Source organism: Psilocybe cubensis, chromosome 5, assembly GCF_017499595.1.
Source record: "Psilocybe cubensis strain MGC-MH-2018 chromosome 5, whole genome shotgun sequence".
Lineage (NCBI taxonomy): Eukaryota > Fungi > Basidiomycota > Agaricomycetes > Agaricales > Agrocybaceae > Psilocybe > Psilocybe cubensis.
This window is the reverse complement of record NC_063003.1, coordinates 99,332-109,348: the sequence shown is the minus strand read 5'-3', so window position 1 is coordinate 109,348 and position 10,017 is coordinate 99,332. Positions and strand designations below refer to the sequence as shown.

The 10,017-nt window shown below is 44.4% G+C and overlaps 3 protein-coding genes across 3 annotated transcripts; 1 reads left to right on the top strand and 2 right to left on the bottom strand.

Annotated features, from left to right (window-relative positions):
- Nucleotides 1-2,041: 2,041 nt before the first annotated feature.
- On the top strand, nt 2,042-3,605 carry JR316_0005522 (uncharacterized protein; the record flags this gene model as incomplete). Its single annotated transcript, XM_047891280.1, has 7 exons — nt 2,042-2,111; nt 2,171-2,352; nt 2,413-3,062; nt 3,119-3,151; nt 3,216-3,353; nt 3,399-3,488; nt 3,518-3,605. 7 exons carry the CDS (start codon nt 2,042-2,044, stop codon nt 3,603-3,605), a joined length of 1,251 nt encoding a protein of 416 aa, XP_047748629.1.
- Nucleotides 3,606-4,816: 1,211 nt separating this feature from the next.
- JR316_0005521 (Protein bem46) lies at nt 4,817-6,084 on the bottom strand (the record flags this gene model as incomplete). Its single annotated transcript, XM_047891279.1, has 8 exons — nt 4,817-4,902; nt 4,960-5,275; nt 5,336-5,401; nt 5,459-5,529; nt 5,585-5,619; nt 5,687-5,808; nt 5,870-5,976; nt 6,045-6,084. 8 exons carry the CDS (start codon nt 6,082-6,084, stop codon nt 4,817-4,819), a joined length of 843 nt encoding a protein of 280 aa, XP_047748628.1.
- A 2,562-nt stretch (nt 6,085-8,646) lies between these two features.
- Nucleotides 8,647-9,554, bottom strand: JR316_0005520 (Glutathione S-transferase; the record flags this gene model as incomplete). The annotated part of the gene is made up of 5 exons (XM_047891278.1): nt 8,647-8,725; nt 8,783-8,883; nt 8,939-9,053; nt 9,120-9,319; nt 9,384-9,554. 5 exons carry the CDS (start codon nt 9,552-9,554, stop codon nt 8,647-8,649), a joined length of 666 nt encoding a protein of 221 aa, XP_047748627.1.
- Between the last annotated feature and the right edge of the window lie 463 nt (nt 9,555-10,017).

Sequence of the window (10,017 nt, the reverse complement as noted above, 5' to 3'; positions counted from 1 at the left end):
TATCAAGGGATGCGCTGACAAAGAAAAATGAACAGAAAAGTAAGCGCTCCTATCACAGGTCTACAAACAACAGACTGATTTACGCACCTTCTTTCCTCTCATCACCTTAGATTCCTGTAATTCGTGGGACATGGGACATAGCGGTTGGGGGGCGCGGGACTAACGTTGGATAGAATGATCATCAGAGAGAAAATATTTATCTTATCGTAGCATCTTTTCAATTTGTATCGATTTGGTCACGGTATTGTCGGCAAGCTGAATTGAGTGTGGGAAAAAGCATTGTAGTGCGCACTCTGACTTAGTGAATCTTTTAAGACTTAATATCGAACCCTCATATCCTGCTTTTAAGTTCCCTGCCGGCTTTGTGTGGTGCAGCCTCGTCTGTACCTACTGGTTATATGTTTCCCGGGACGGCATATATTGGAATCAAACCCCCCACATTATCCGTCAGAAACAGAATCAAGAGACAGAGGGCCATACCAATTGTTAGAGACTGACGAACAGCAATATCAGCGCATACACACATCGTTGAGTTATGAGATGGTGTGTCCTTGGATGCGTATGGGGAAGTTGGGGATTTGGGCGTTGATTTATACATGGTTGGCCTGTTGAGATGTGGAGCAAGAGGGCGGAAGGAGAAATTGAATGTGCCCGTGTGCACAAGCCGACTAAGTTTCCTTCTTTGATTCGTATTCCCTCTATATCACACCACACAGCTTATACATCTCCAAGATTTACCATACTCCCTGCACGCTGCTGAGTCAATATGATTATAATATCATATAGTCGACGTTGAATTCCTCATGTTGAGCATCAGGTACGATGTCGCTTTGAGAATACCATCTTTAAACCCTCGTTTGGGTAAGTTGTAATGTCCTGTCTTATCCCAATGCTAATGAATACCCTTGCGTTCCGCCTCTTCTTGACTCCCACTGACCGTGATCTCTGGATGTTCAGAGTTCAAAAAACAGCTGCTGGCAGAGAGTCAACGCAACACACAACCATACGAGACCCTGCTACATTGAACAGATGGATTTCGCGGTGTAAAACAGTTGTACACCTATCCAGTATTCCCGCTTGAAAGCTTTTTATGTCGTTAATTTAGCGAGTCTCTTACCCAAGGGATGGAATAGAAATCGTTGGTTGCACATCGGCATCCATGATTTTAATGCATCGTATTAGGAGAAAAATACTGAACGTTTCCTGGTTTGTGGTATAGATTCCAGCCCTGGTTTTCTTGCAGTAATTTATTTCTATTTCCCCCTTTGCATTGCCGCAGAATAGCAGCCAACCATTCTGTTTAGTCCATCTGACTCCGCCCCGCGCCGCAGGGTTCGTGGGATGAGCGGTAAGGACTGTTAAGGGCTCTACTGCCACTTTATCTGCACGATGACAGCGCCGTTCTGGAAAGAATGCAGGGTCGATACGATGTGAGCCATAAATTTTTGTCAAACTGTGGTAAAATTTGAGTAAACTTTCACGCACCGCTACAGTATCTCTAATTCATTAAGAGGATTTCGTTTTAAATTTCAGTTAGAAAAATGGGAGACTTCGTGTGATCAAACTGAACGTACAGCGTTCAGGGTATGGATTCAGTGGGAAAAAAACCATTCAAGTATTGTGTGTTGTTTATCCATTGTGACCTACCCGGAGTAGTACACATCGCGGCTGCCGCGTGCTCAACGCTCAATGCCTGCGCAACTTATCCTGAAGGTAAATAACACTGTTCAAACCAGTCACGATGATCACAGCCTTTAGTAAATGTCTACACCTTGAGGTCATTGTTGGGTATCCTCACTGTCGTTCCGTCCGATTTAATGAGAGAGATAGCTAAGAAGCGTAATGAAAAGATTCCGATGGCACTGTTTCCCACCGCAAAAAGCCAGCACTAAGGGATGGCTTGAAAGGCGTGTACAGGGTTTTTTCTCATGTTATAAAGATTTGACAGTCCATTGTTCACCTCGAAAGTTCCCACTTCGATCCGCTCCCACTGAATTTCATCTCTGAACCATCAGTTCTCCTCTTCGACTTCAAACCCACAATGTCCTATAACACCTTTGTTTTTTCCAAGATCATGCTTGCTCAGAACGGTGCTGATGAGACTGAGGCCGGTGAGATCGCGACTCTCGTTGTATGTACATTACTCTAATACACATCATTAATCTGACAGTAAACCATTACCCTCTGAGCGGAGTAGATGGTACTACAGCAGATATCCGACAACCATTAATCCCCGATATGTTTGAATATTGGGGGATTACTCCAAGAAATAACATTTCAAACGTTGTAGATAAACGTTTGCAGGACGGGAACGCAGTGTCCCCAACACTGGAGGTTACACATGGTCCATTCGTACGTGTTCTAACCCCCACTTCAAAGTGGTATATCAACTTAACCACCTCTCATCCATAGCACCAGGAATCAGCGGCACAAGAGACTGGATTTTCCGTCTCTGACCTATCATTGGATTGGACAAAGCTTGGGGAGATCGATCTTTTGTTGATGTATGAGTATTTGAACAACCCCGCAGCGATGACATGGGATATCCCTCCTTATGACCTGCCGACTTCCATGCAGATGGGCAACATTCAGGTTGAGCTCGCTGAAACGTTTGCGAGCTCCTCTGTAGCCTGTCAGGAGTCTTCTAACGACTCCAACATCGGGCGCACGATGAGTCAAGCCCCGATCAATTATTTGGAAAGGGTATACGGGGCCGAAATGGGTGCAATGTCTGCGCCAATATTCCCCTCCCAGCAGCACATATCTGTTGGCCCCTCAACGCGGCAATCCAATCTGCCTCATCAGAGGGGCACCCCATACAGGGCCATCCGGAGCCTACCTAACCCGGTACCATACCATAGGCCAGATGATGGTCTGGGGTACTTGGGAGGCGCACACAATATTCAAGACACCTCAACCTTGCCGAGTCCACCTTTTGGAGAGACAAGACATCAAAATAATACGTTGGAGCACAAAGAGCACAACGGGCCACATGGCTCCGGGTTCGCGCCCGTCGAGCCAACATTCACCAGGAATACTGGATCATCAGGCAATGCTCGAAGGTAAATTCTGATTTCCCATCTCTCGAATTATGTGGAATTGAAGCAAACAGTTGCAGATCCGAGCCCCAAACGGAGCAAGGAAGTAGAAGGTGAGTGTTTGTGAAAAATGACATACCCAGTGTTTGGATTTGACTTTTTTGTTCATCCTGTCAGCTTAATAAAGAAAAGAGGGCCCCGCTCGTACAACAGGGGCGCTAAGAGAGGAGGGAAACGGGCGGAACGCATAGTGCGTATAGACAAGCATGGAAATGTGGTGTATAGAGGAATGAGGCCTGATCTGTGGACGGAAAAGTAAGCACTCCAATCACAGATCTACAAACAAAAAATTAATTGCAGCTTATCAGCACGCAGCATCTGTAATTTGTCGGGAATGGTGAAAAGCGGTTGGGAAGCGGGGGACTACTGTTGGAAGGAATCGTCAGATATGTATTTATCTTATCGCTACATCTTTTCAGCTTGTATCTGTTTGGTCACGGCATGATCGGCAAGCTTCACGGCCTCTATTACTCCGAAGCACTGCTTGAAAACAGCTACCTTGAATAAATGATCCTAAGCACATAGAAGGAGCGGTGTATTGGAGCTTTCTGTTGATTTTCAATGTTCGTGGATGATTTAATCTTTGTTCCAACAAATACAATGTGGAAAAAGTATATATAAAATAATATTGGTTGTAGATTGTATCCTCTGCAAAAATCGCAACCACGCCGCATTACATCAAGCACTCATTCGGATATCAAAGAAGATGTGAGTTTTCTCGACACTCACTCGTCCTCGCCGCCTCTTTCATTTTGGGCCCCGCCCTCCTCGCCATGTCCACTCCCACCCAGGTCACCCCTACCTTCTCAAAGTGACTATCACTGGCCTGATCTGTTGCTTCATTCACAACTTCGACTGTCTTTTCTTTGTGATTTGTTGTTTTTGGCGGTGTTTTAGCGCATTCTTTGTAAGGTCCAAGAAGCCTGCATGCTCTTCATGTCCGATAGATCACTACTCCTTCTGCGTTGACGCGTGTTCGACGTTCGACGTGGGTAATTTTGAGAGCAGTGGCGATGGTGGATACCTCGGGTCTACCCTTTGCATCTGAGCCGGTGACTGTGTAAGTCTATGCGGATGGTGTACGCCGTACAAACTTCAAGTGCATTATGAAGATAAAATTGCAATTTTTGGATTCAAGGCTCTCTTCGACACGTGCCACTCAGGGACTCTACTTGTAGTTACTTTGGAATTGAGTTTATTGATGAACGAGAAATGTTACTAAAATGTAGCACGCAGACCTTGAGCTTGAGCATCATCGTTGCAGTCGAATTTGGCCATTTGAGCGACTAAACATTTTCGTAGTACAGCTTGTGCACCATTTCAGATATCTCTGGCACTGTGCAAACACTATGAATCGTGAAAAGAATGAAATAGAGCATCTTTGTGTGTATTCGTGCATCTGAAGGGTCAGAAATGCATGAATAGTGGTAAATATCCAAGAAGGGCATATGCTACAATAATGCATGAGTAAAAGCTACATATTGACCATAGATATAGCGTAAAATCAGAATATCAGCGATGTCCGTTGTAATTTATTTGGTGGTACACAGGATAATGAGATCAGACTCTGCTGGTAATAGTCTGAGAAAACAGCAGTAATCTACTGGCATACGTGTACAAAATATCCACACGAGCAAATAGAATTAGCAACGCGATAAATAGAATGAAAATGTTGGTTGAAATGTTTTGCGAGTAAATGAAAACAAAGCAAAAATTTTCTACGTTTCTGTATGAGAAATACGAATTAAAGGGTCAAGAAATTCAAAAACGGTCTCCCAATAGTAGGGTTCGTGGGACGTATAATCTACCAGTGGCGCACAATGAGAGAAAAATAGTGAAGCAATGTGCGAAGTCCACTCACAGTGCATTCCATCAGGAAAGACCCGAAACATGTCGTTCATAGGAGGTCTATATTCTTCATTTGGTACACTATTTTTGCTTTCCGAACGACCTCTATTCATCGCTATTTTCCACAGTTTCTCCATGTACGTGTACGGTATGTACTCATCCATACGCCCGCTCAGAATCAAAATGGGCAATGATGTAGGAAGACGGGATAATGCGGTTGATGACCTCCATTTCTGTGTAGACATCCAGGAGAAATAGCGGATGACAGGCATGCTTTTGAGGAGATCTGGAATTGATGTATAGGTGTTTTCAACTATTACAGCGGATACCTGGAGATAGATTTCGGTTGAGACAGAATGCATAATCACAAATCATCCTTGATTACGCACCGTGTTTGGGTTTTTACTTGCAGTATAGATAGCTACAGCCCCACCCAGACCGTGACCGAATAGAATCTGAGGACGCGTGGAAAGCTTAATATGAGCGCCTATATTCTCAGACCATTGACGTACGATTGGGAGTTTGCACAGGATGTGGTGGTTCTTTACATAGTCTATGGCGGCCTGAGCGTCGAGGCGGATACCTGAAAAGTGAATTGAGTTGAATAGATCAGGTAGAAACCGTCGAGTGCAACTCACCATTTTCAGACGGTACGCCTTCGCTATGTCCGTAGCTACATATCCATCATCAGTTTACATATATATATATGTGTGTGTATGTGCCGTGAATTCAGAACTAACCCTCGATAGTCAACTGTGAGCGTGGCAAGATTAAACTCATACAGTTCCTTCACTTGAGATAGCATTTCCCCATGATTCACCGCAATCCCATGGAAGAAAATAACGGTCCCTCTTGCATTTTTCTGGATTAGATCAAAGTCAAATTGAGTCAGCAGTGGCGCTCAAAGCTTAGCTTATACTTACAAGATTTCCGAATCTCCTCACAAGAAAGCAACGAAGCTTCACTTTGTCTTCGGTAATGAGCTCAACGTTTTCGTATTGCATATTGTATCGGTCCGGGGTAGGCACATCTTTGGGATGCGACGAATGTGTAAATAGATTCTGAAAGAGGAAGATTTGACAAAAAACGTGAACGCACAGCGTGGATATGGTTTAAAGCCTGCGGGATAAGCCAACATGCGTTGGTTGTATCGTATGGCCTATATGGTATCTGGTAGCATTGCTGGGTTGGGAGAGCAGGTAGAATCTCACCTTCAGTATTGCGGGCATGATAGTTGTTGATGATGAGAAGTGACGCCTTTAACGTTAACTAAATACTGACAACCTCATGGCCTCTGAGCATGAGGTAATTTGGTTGCCACTTCATTATCGTTCTGGTATACGCAACATCGTGGCTGATGGACACCGGAACTACTATTTCAAACTCCGAACTCAATGAATAAATAGCGCGCAGCCTCAATGACCCTAAAAAAACACTTTCAATTACAAGCATCTCATTTATATCGTTTGCAAAGTTTCCTACGGGTCACGATTAAAGGTGTACCTTCAATTCTTTACAGCCGGGCATAGCACCGGGAATATGCCTCGTCTTTTTTTTGTGCACCTCGATTAAGCAATATAAAATTTTCAGTTGATTGTGGATGTTGAGTTGTATTAAATGTCGCGAGCCGAAGCCCTTGTTGTGTCGTGTGTTATTTATCTATTCTGATCTACCCGGTGTAGTACACATCGCGGCTACCGCGTGCTCTATACTCGATGCCTGCGCAACTTTGCCTAGAGGTGCAGAATTATGTTCAAACAAGTGATAATAGCAGAAGATAGTTAATTTCTCCACCTTGAGGTTATTGACCTGCATCCTCACACTCATCCCGTCCTAGAAATTTGGAGAGAGGACTAAAATGGTGATATAACACCAAAAGATGCCGTTGGCACTGTTTGCCACAGCCAAATTTGCGTCGCTTTGCGGTTTACAAAAAAAAAAAAGAAACGAAGCAAAACATTTATAATTAGCAATGTGTAAAAAAAAATCTTGGTCAGGGCTGAGGGGTGACTCAAATAAGGGTTATAAAGACCCGGCCGTCCATTGTTCACCTCGAAATTCACGAATGTAACTTTCTCCCAATTTTTCGTATCTGAACATTTATATTTCTCTTTAAATTCATACTCGCAATGTCTTTCAACTTTTCTGGTTCTCCAAAGATCACCCGTGTCAATGGGCAGGACATGATTGATGCCTCGGGTACTATATGTGAGATCGCGACATGTCGTTCCTTGTACATGATTTTAACAAACACGATTAACGTACCAGATGACCATTACCCTCCGAGCGGTGTACAGGGTGCTTTAGACGACATACAGCCACTATTGCTCCCCGATATATACAAATACTGGGGCACTACCCGTATGGATTGTCCTGCAGATGGCGCTGAGCCCAGACGTTCAGGACGAAACCCCAGTTTCACAGCCTCTGGAAAATATGTATGGTCCACTCGCAGATCATTCAAGCTCCAGCAATAGAGTCTAGGATGCGGTGTATCACGTTCCGCAACGTCAAGAATAGCCCACACAGGAAAAAAACCATATCGACTTTGATTAATCTACTGGGCAGCCAAGTGCTCCTGATAGATTAATCTCTGGTAGATTAACCGATCTTAGGCAGTTAGATTAAACAAGTATATATACTGGTCATACCGAGTCTGGATCTGACATGTTTGTACCTCATGTCAGCGGTAAAAGAGAGCTGCGCGTGCAGAAAGGGGGCGCTAAGCGAGGGGGGAACTTCGCTGTCCAAAAATTTCGTATAGACACCTATGGCAGGGTGGTCTATCCAGGAATAAGACCCGACTTGATTAATGAATAGAAAAGTAAGCACTATAATCATAGGTGTCCACAACAAACAAACTAATTTGCGCACCTTATTCCCTCCCAGTTATTTGTACCTTGTAGGGCATAGTTCAAAGCGATGGGGAGTGGGGCCCAAGGGATCGATGTTGGATGGTCGTCAGACAAAGCATTATTCATCTTATCGCTACATCTCTTTAATTTGTATCAATCTGGTCACGGCATGATCGGCAAGTTGTACCGAGTGTGAGAAAAAAATGAATATGGTTCCTATTAGAAACAGATTTTAAAAAAACCTTCGAATATATCGCTTGAGATAGTCTCCTAATCTACATACACGCTCAGGAATGTGGATAATTAAATGGCGGTGCACAGGAAAAGCGCGCATCTAGGCTCAGATTCTGAGCCAAAGACCTTCAATGTCCGCTCGAAGACACTGACTAGCACTGACATTGTTATCGCATTTTTCATGCATCGCAATATCCAAGTATTTATCCAAGCTGAACCATATACCGAAAATCACCAGCATCATTTCTCGCTTGTCCTGTTACAATATGACGCTTGACCCGGAGAAGGTGCGTCAAGCGCCGTACTACGTTCACATATCCGCTATATGCTGCTCATCTTGTGTGGGACAGGGCTATTACTCGTTGGATATTTATTCTTAACGATTCCTCGTTGTTGCAATAATCCACGTTCTCATCATCACTACCTTCTTGATGTTAGACAAAATTTGATTCCAAAGAACATTTCGTTGAGGCCTATTGACGTCTTGAATAATAACGTAAGCTATTCTATTTCATGAGCGTTTAACTGATATGTAGCCACAAGGGGAAAATAATCTACATCTGAAAGTACGCAGACTTCCTCCAAGAGGAGAAGATACCATCAGAGAAAGATTAATAAGCGCCGGTGTGTGCTTTAACACCGTCCTTGACCGCGTTCCAGGTAGGGCGGGAGGTGATATCCTTCCACCACCTATTTTAATTTATCATTGGGTTTTGCTAATACGTTAACAGTGTTTCAGAATCTCACCTAGCAACATTGGGCCTCTTGTCAAGATCAAGAGCAGGGGCGCCTGCAACAGGAAGGAGGGCGCCATACGGAATGTGGAATAAATCCGCCAAAGTGAATGTCTGTAGTACCCATCAGAACCAGAAAACGCACGGTTGAGGTAAGGAGTATACGTACATTTCCAGCAAGATACTTTTGCTTTCCCAGGATCTTGTCATACGCATCGAGCTTGTACTCCAACGTCGCAAGAAGGCGCTTGACGTGCTCTTCGTCCGTAGCGAGTCCATTCATCCTGCATAATTGTTCATTAGCATTGGGAAATTAAATTGGATATTGATCAATGAATGGCGGCACGAACGGCTTGAAGACCCTCTCGACGACGATCTTCTCTGCAAAGTCGTTGAAGTGGCAGAGCTCGGTGGACGCGGCTTGATGGAACAGCGCGATGGCTTTGAGATCAGAGGACGGGATCAACGTATCGTTGCCTTGTCCGGCGTACTTGGATGCGATGTAATGACAGATCGCACGGCTTTCATACAAAATGAACCCGTCGTCGTCCTGTTGGTGCACGGTGAGTGTGAGAGTGAGAAGTCAATTTAGTTGGTGTTATATGCGTGCGTACGATGTATGGGACGACGCCGAAGGGCTGCTTTTCCATGTACGGGGGTGCTTTGTGTTCGCCCTTGGCCAGGTCGATGGGTATGAACTCGAAGGGGACTTTCTTCTCGTGGAGAACCATCGCAACGCGCAGAGAGCAAGTGGAGGATGTGCTGCCAACTAGAGTGAGAACCATGTTGAATTGATTGGGTTGGGATTCGAAAACTGCGGGTGAGGAATTTGGATATGTGTCAACTGCTTGGATTTGACCTGTATTTATACGCGCCAACGAACCTTGTATGTTCTGTATGTTCTAGTCCACAGTTGTGTCATATTGATACCGTTATTGGACAACAAGAAGACACGGATGATTAATCCACATCTTGTGTTCAGGGACATGTAACCACGACGTCTGTAAGGTACAACTCCCGTGTTGTGAAATTGGATACTAGGCGTGTCCAATCAAGCAAAGCTAGAGTTCGAGCTATGCTTCTAGGCGCGCTTCGTTTAGTAAATACTTTACTTTCATTTCGTCTGTGCACGGTGCAGCTATTCCCTATTCTGGTCACCACAGTTGTATTTACCAATAATCATTCCCTCCATCCATTTCCCTATGAATTCGGGAATCCTATGCATCTGAACCAGTGTCCATCAATCCC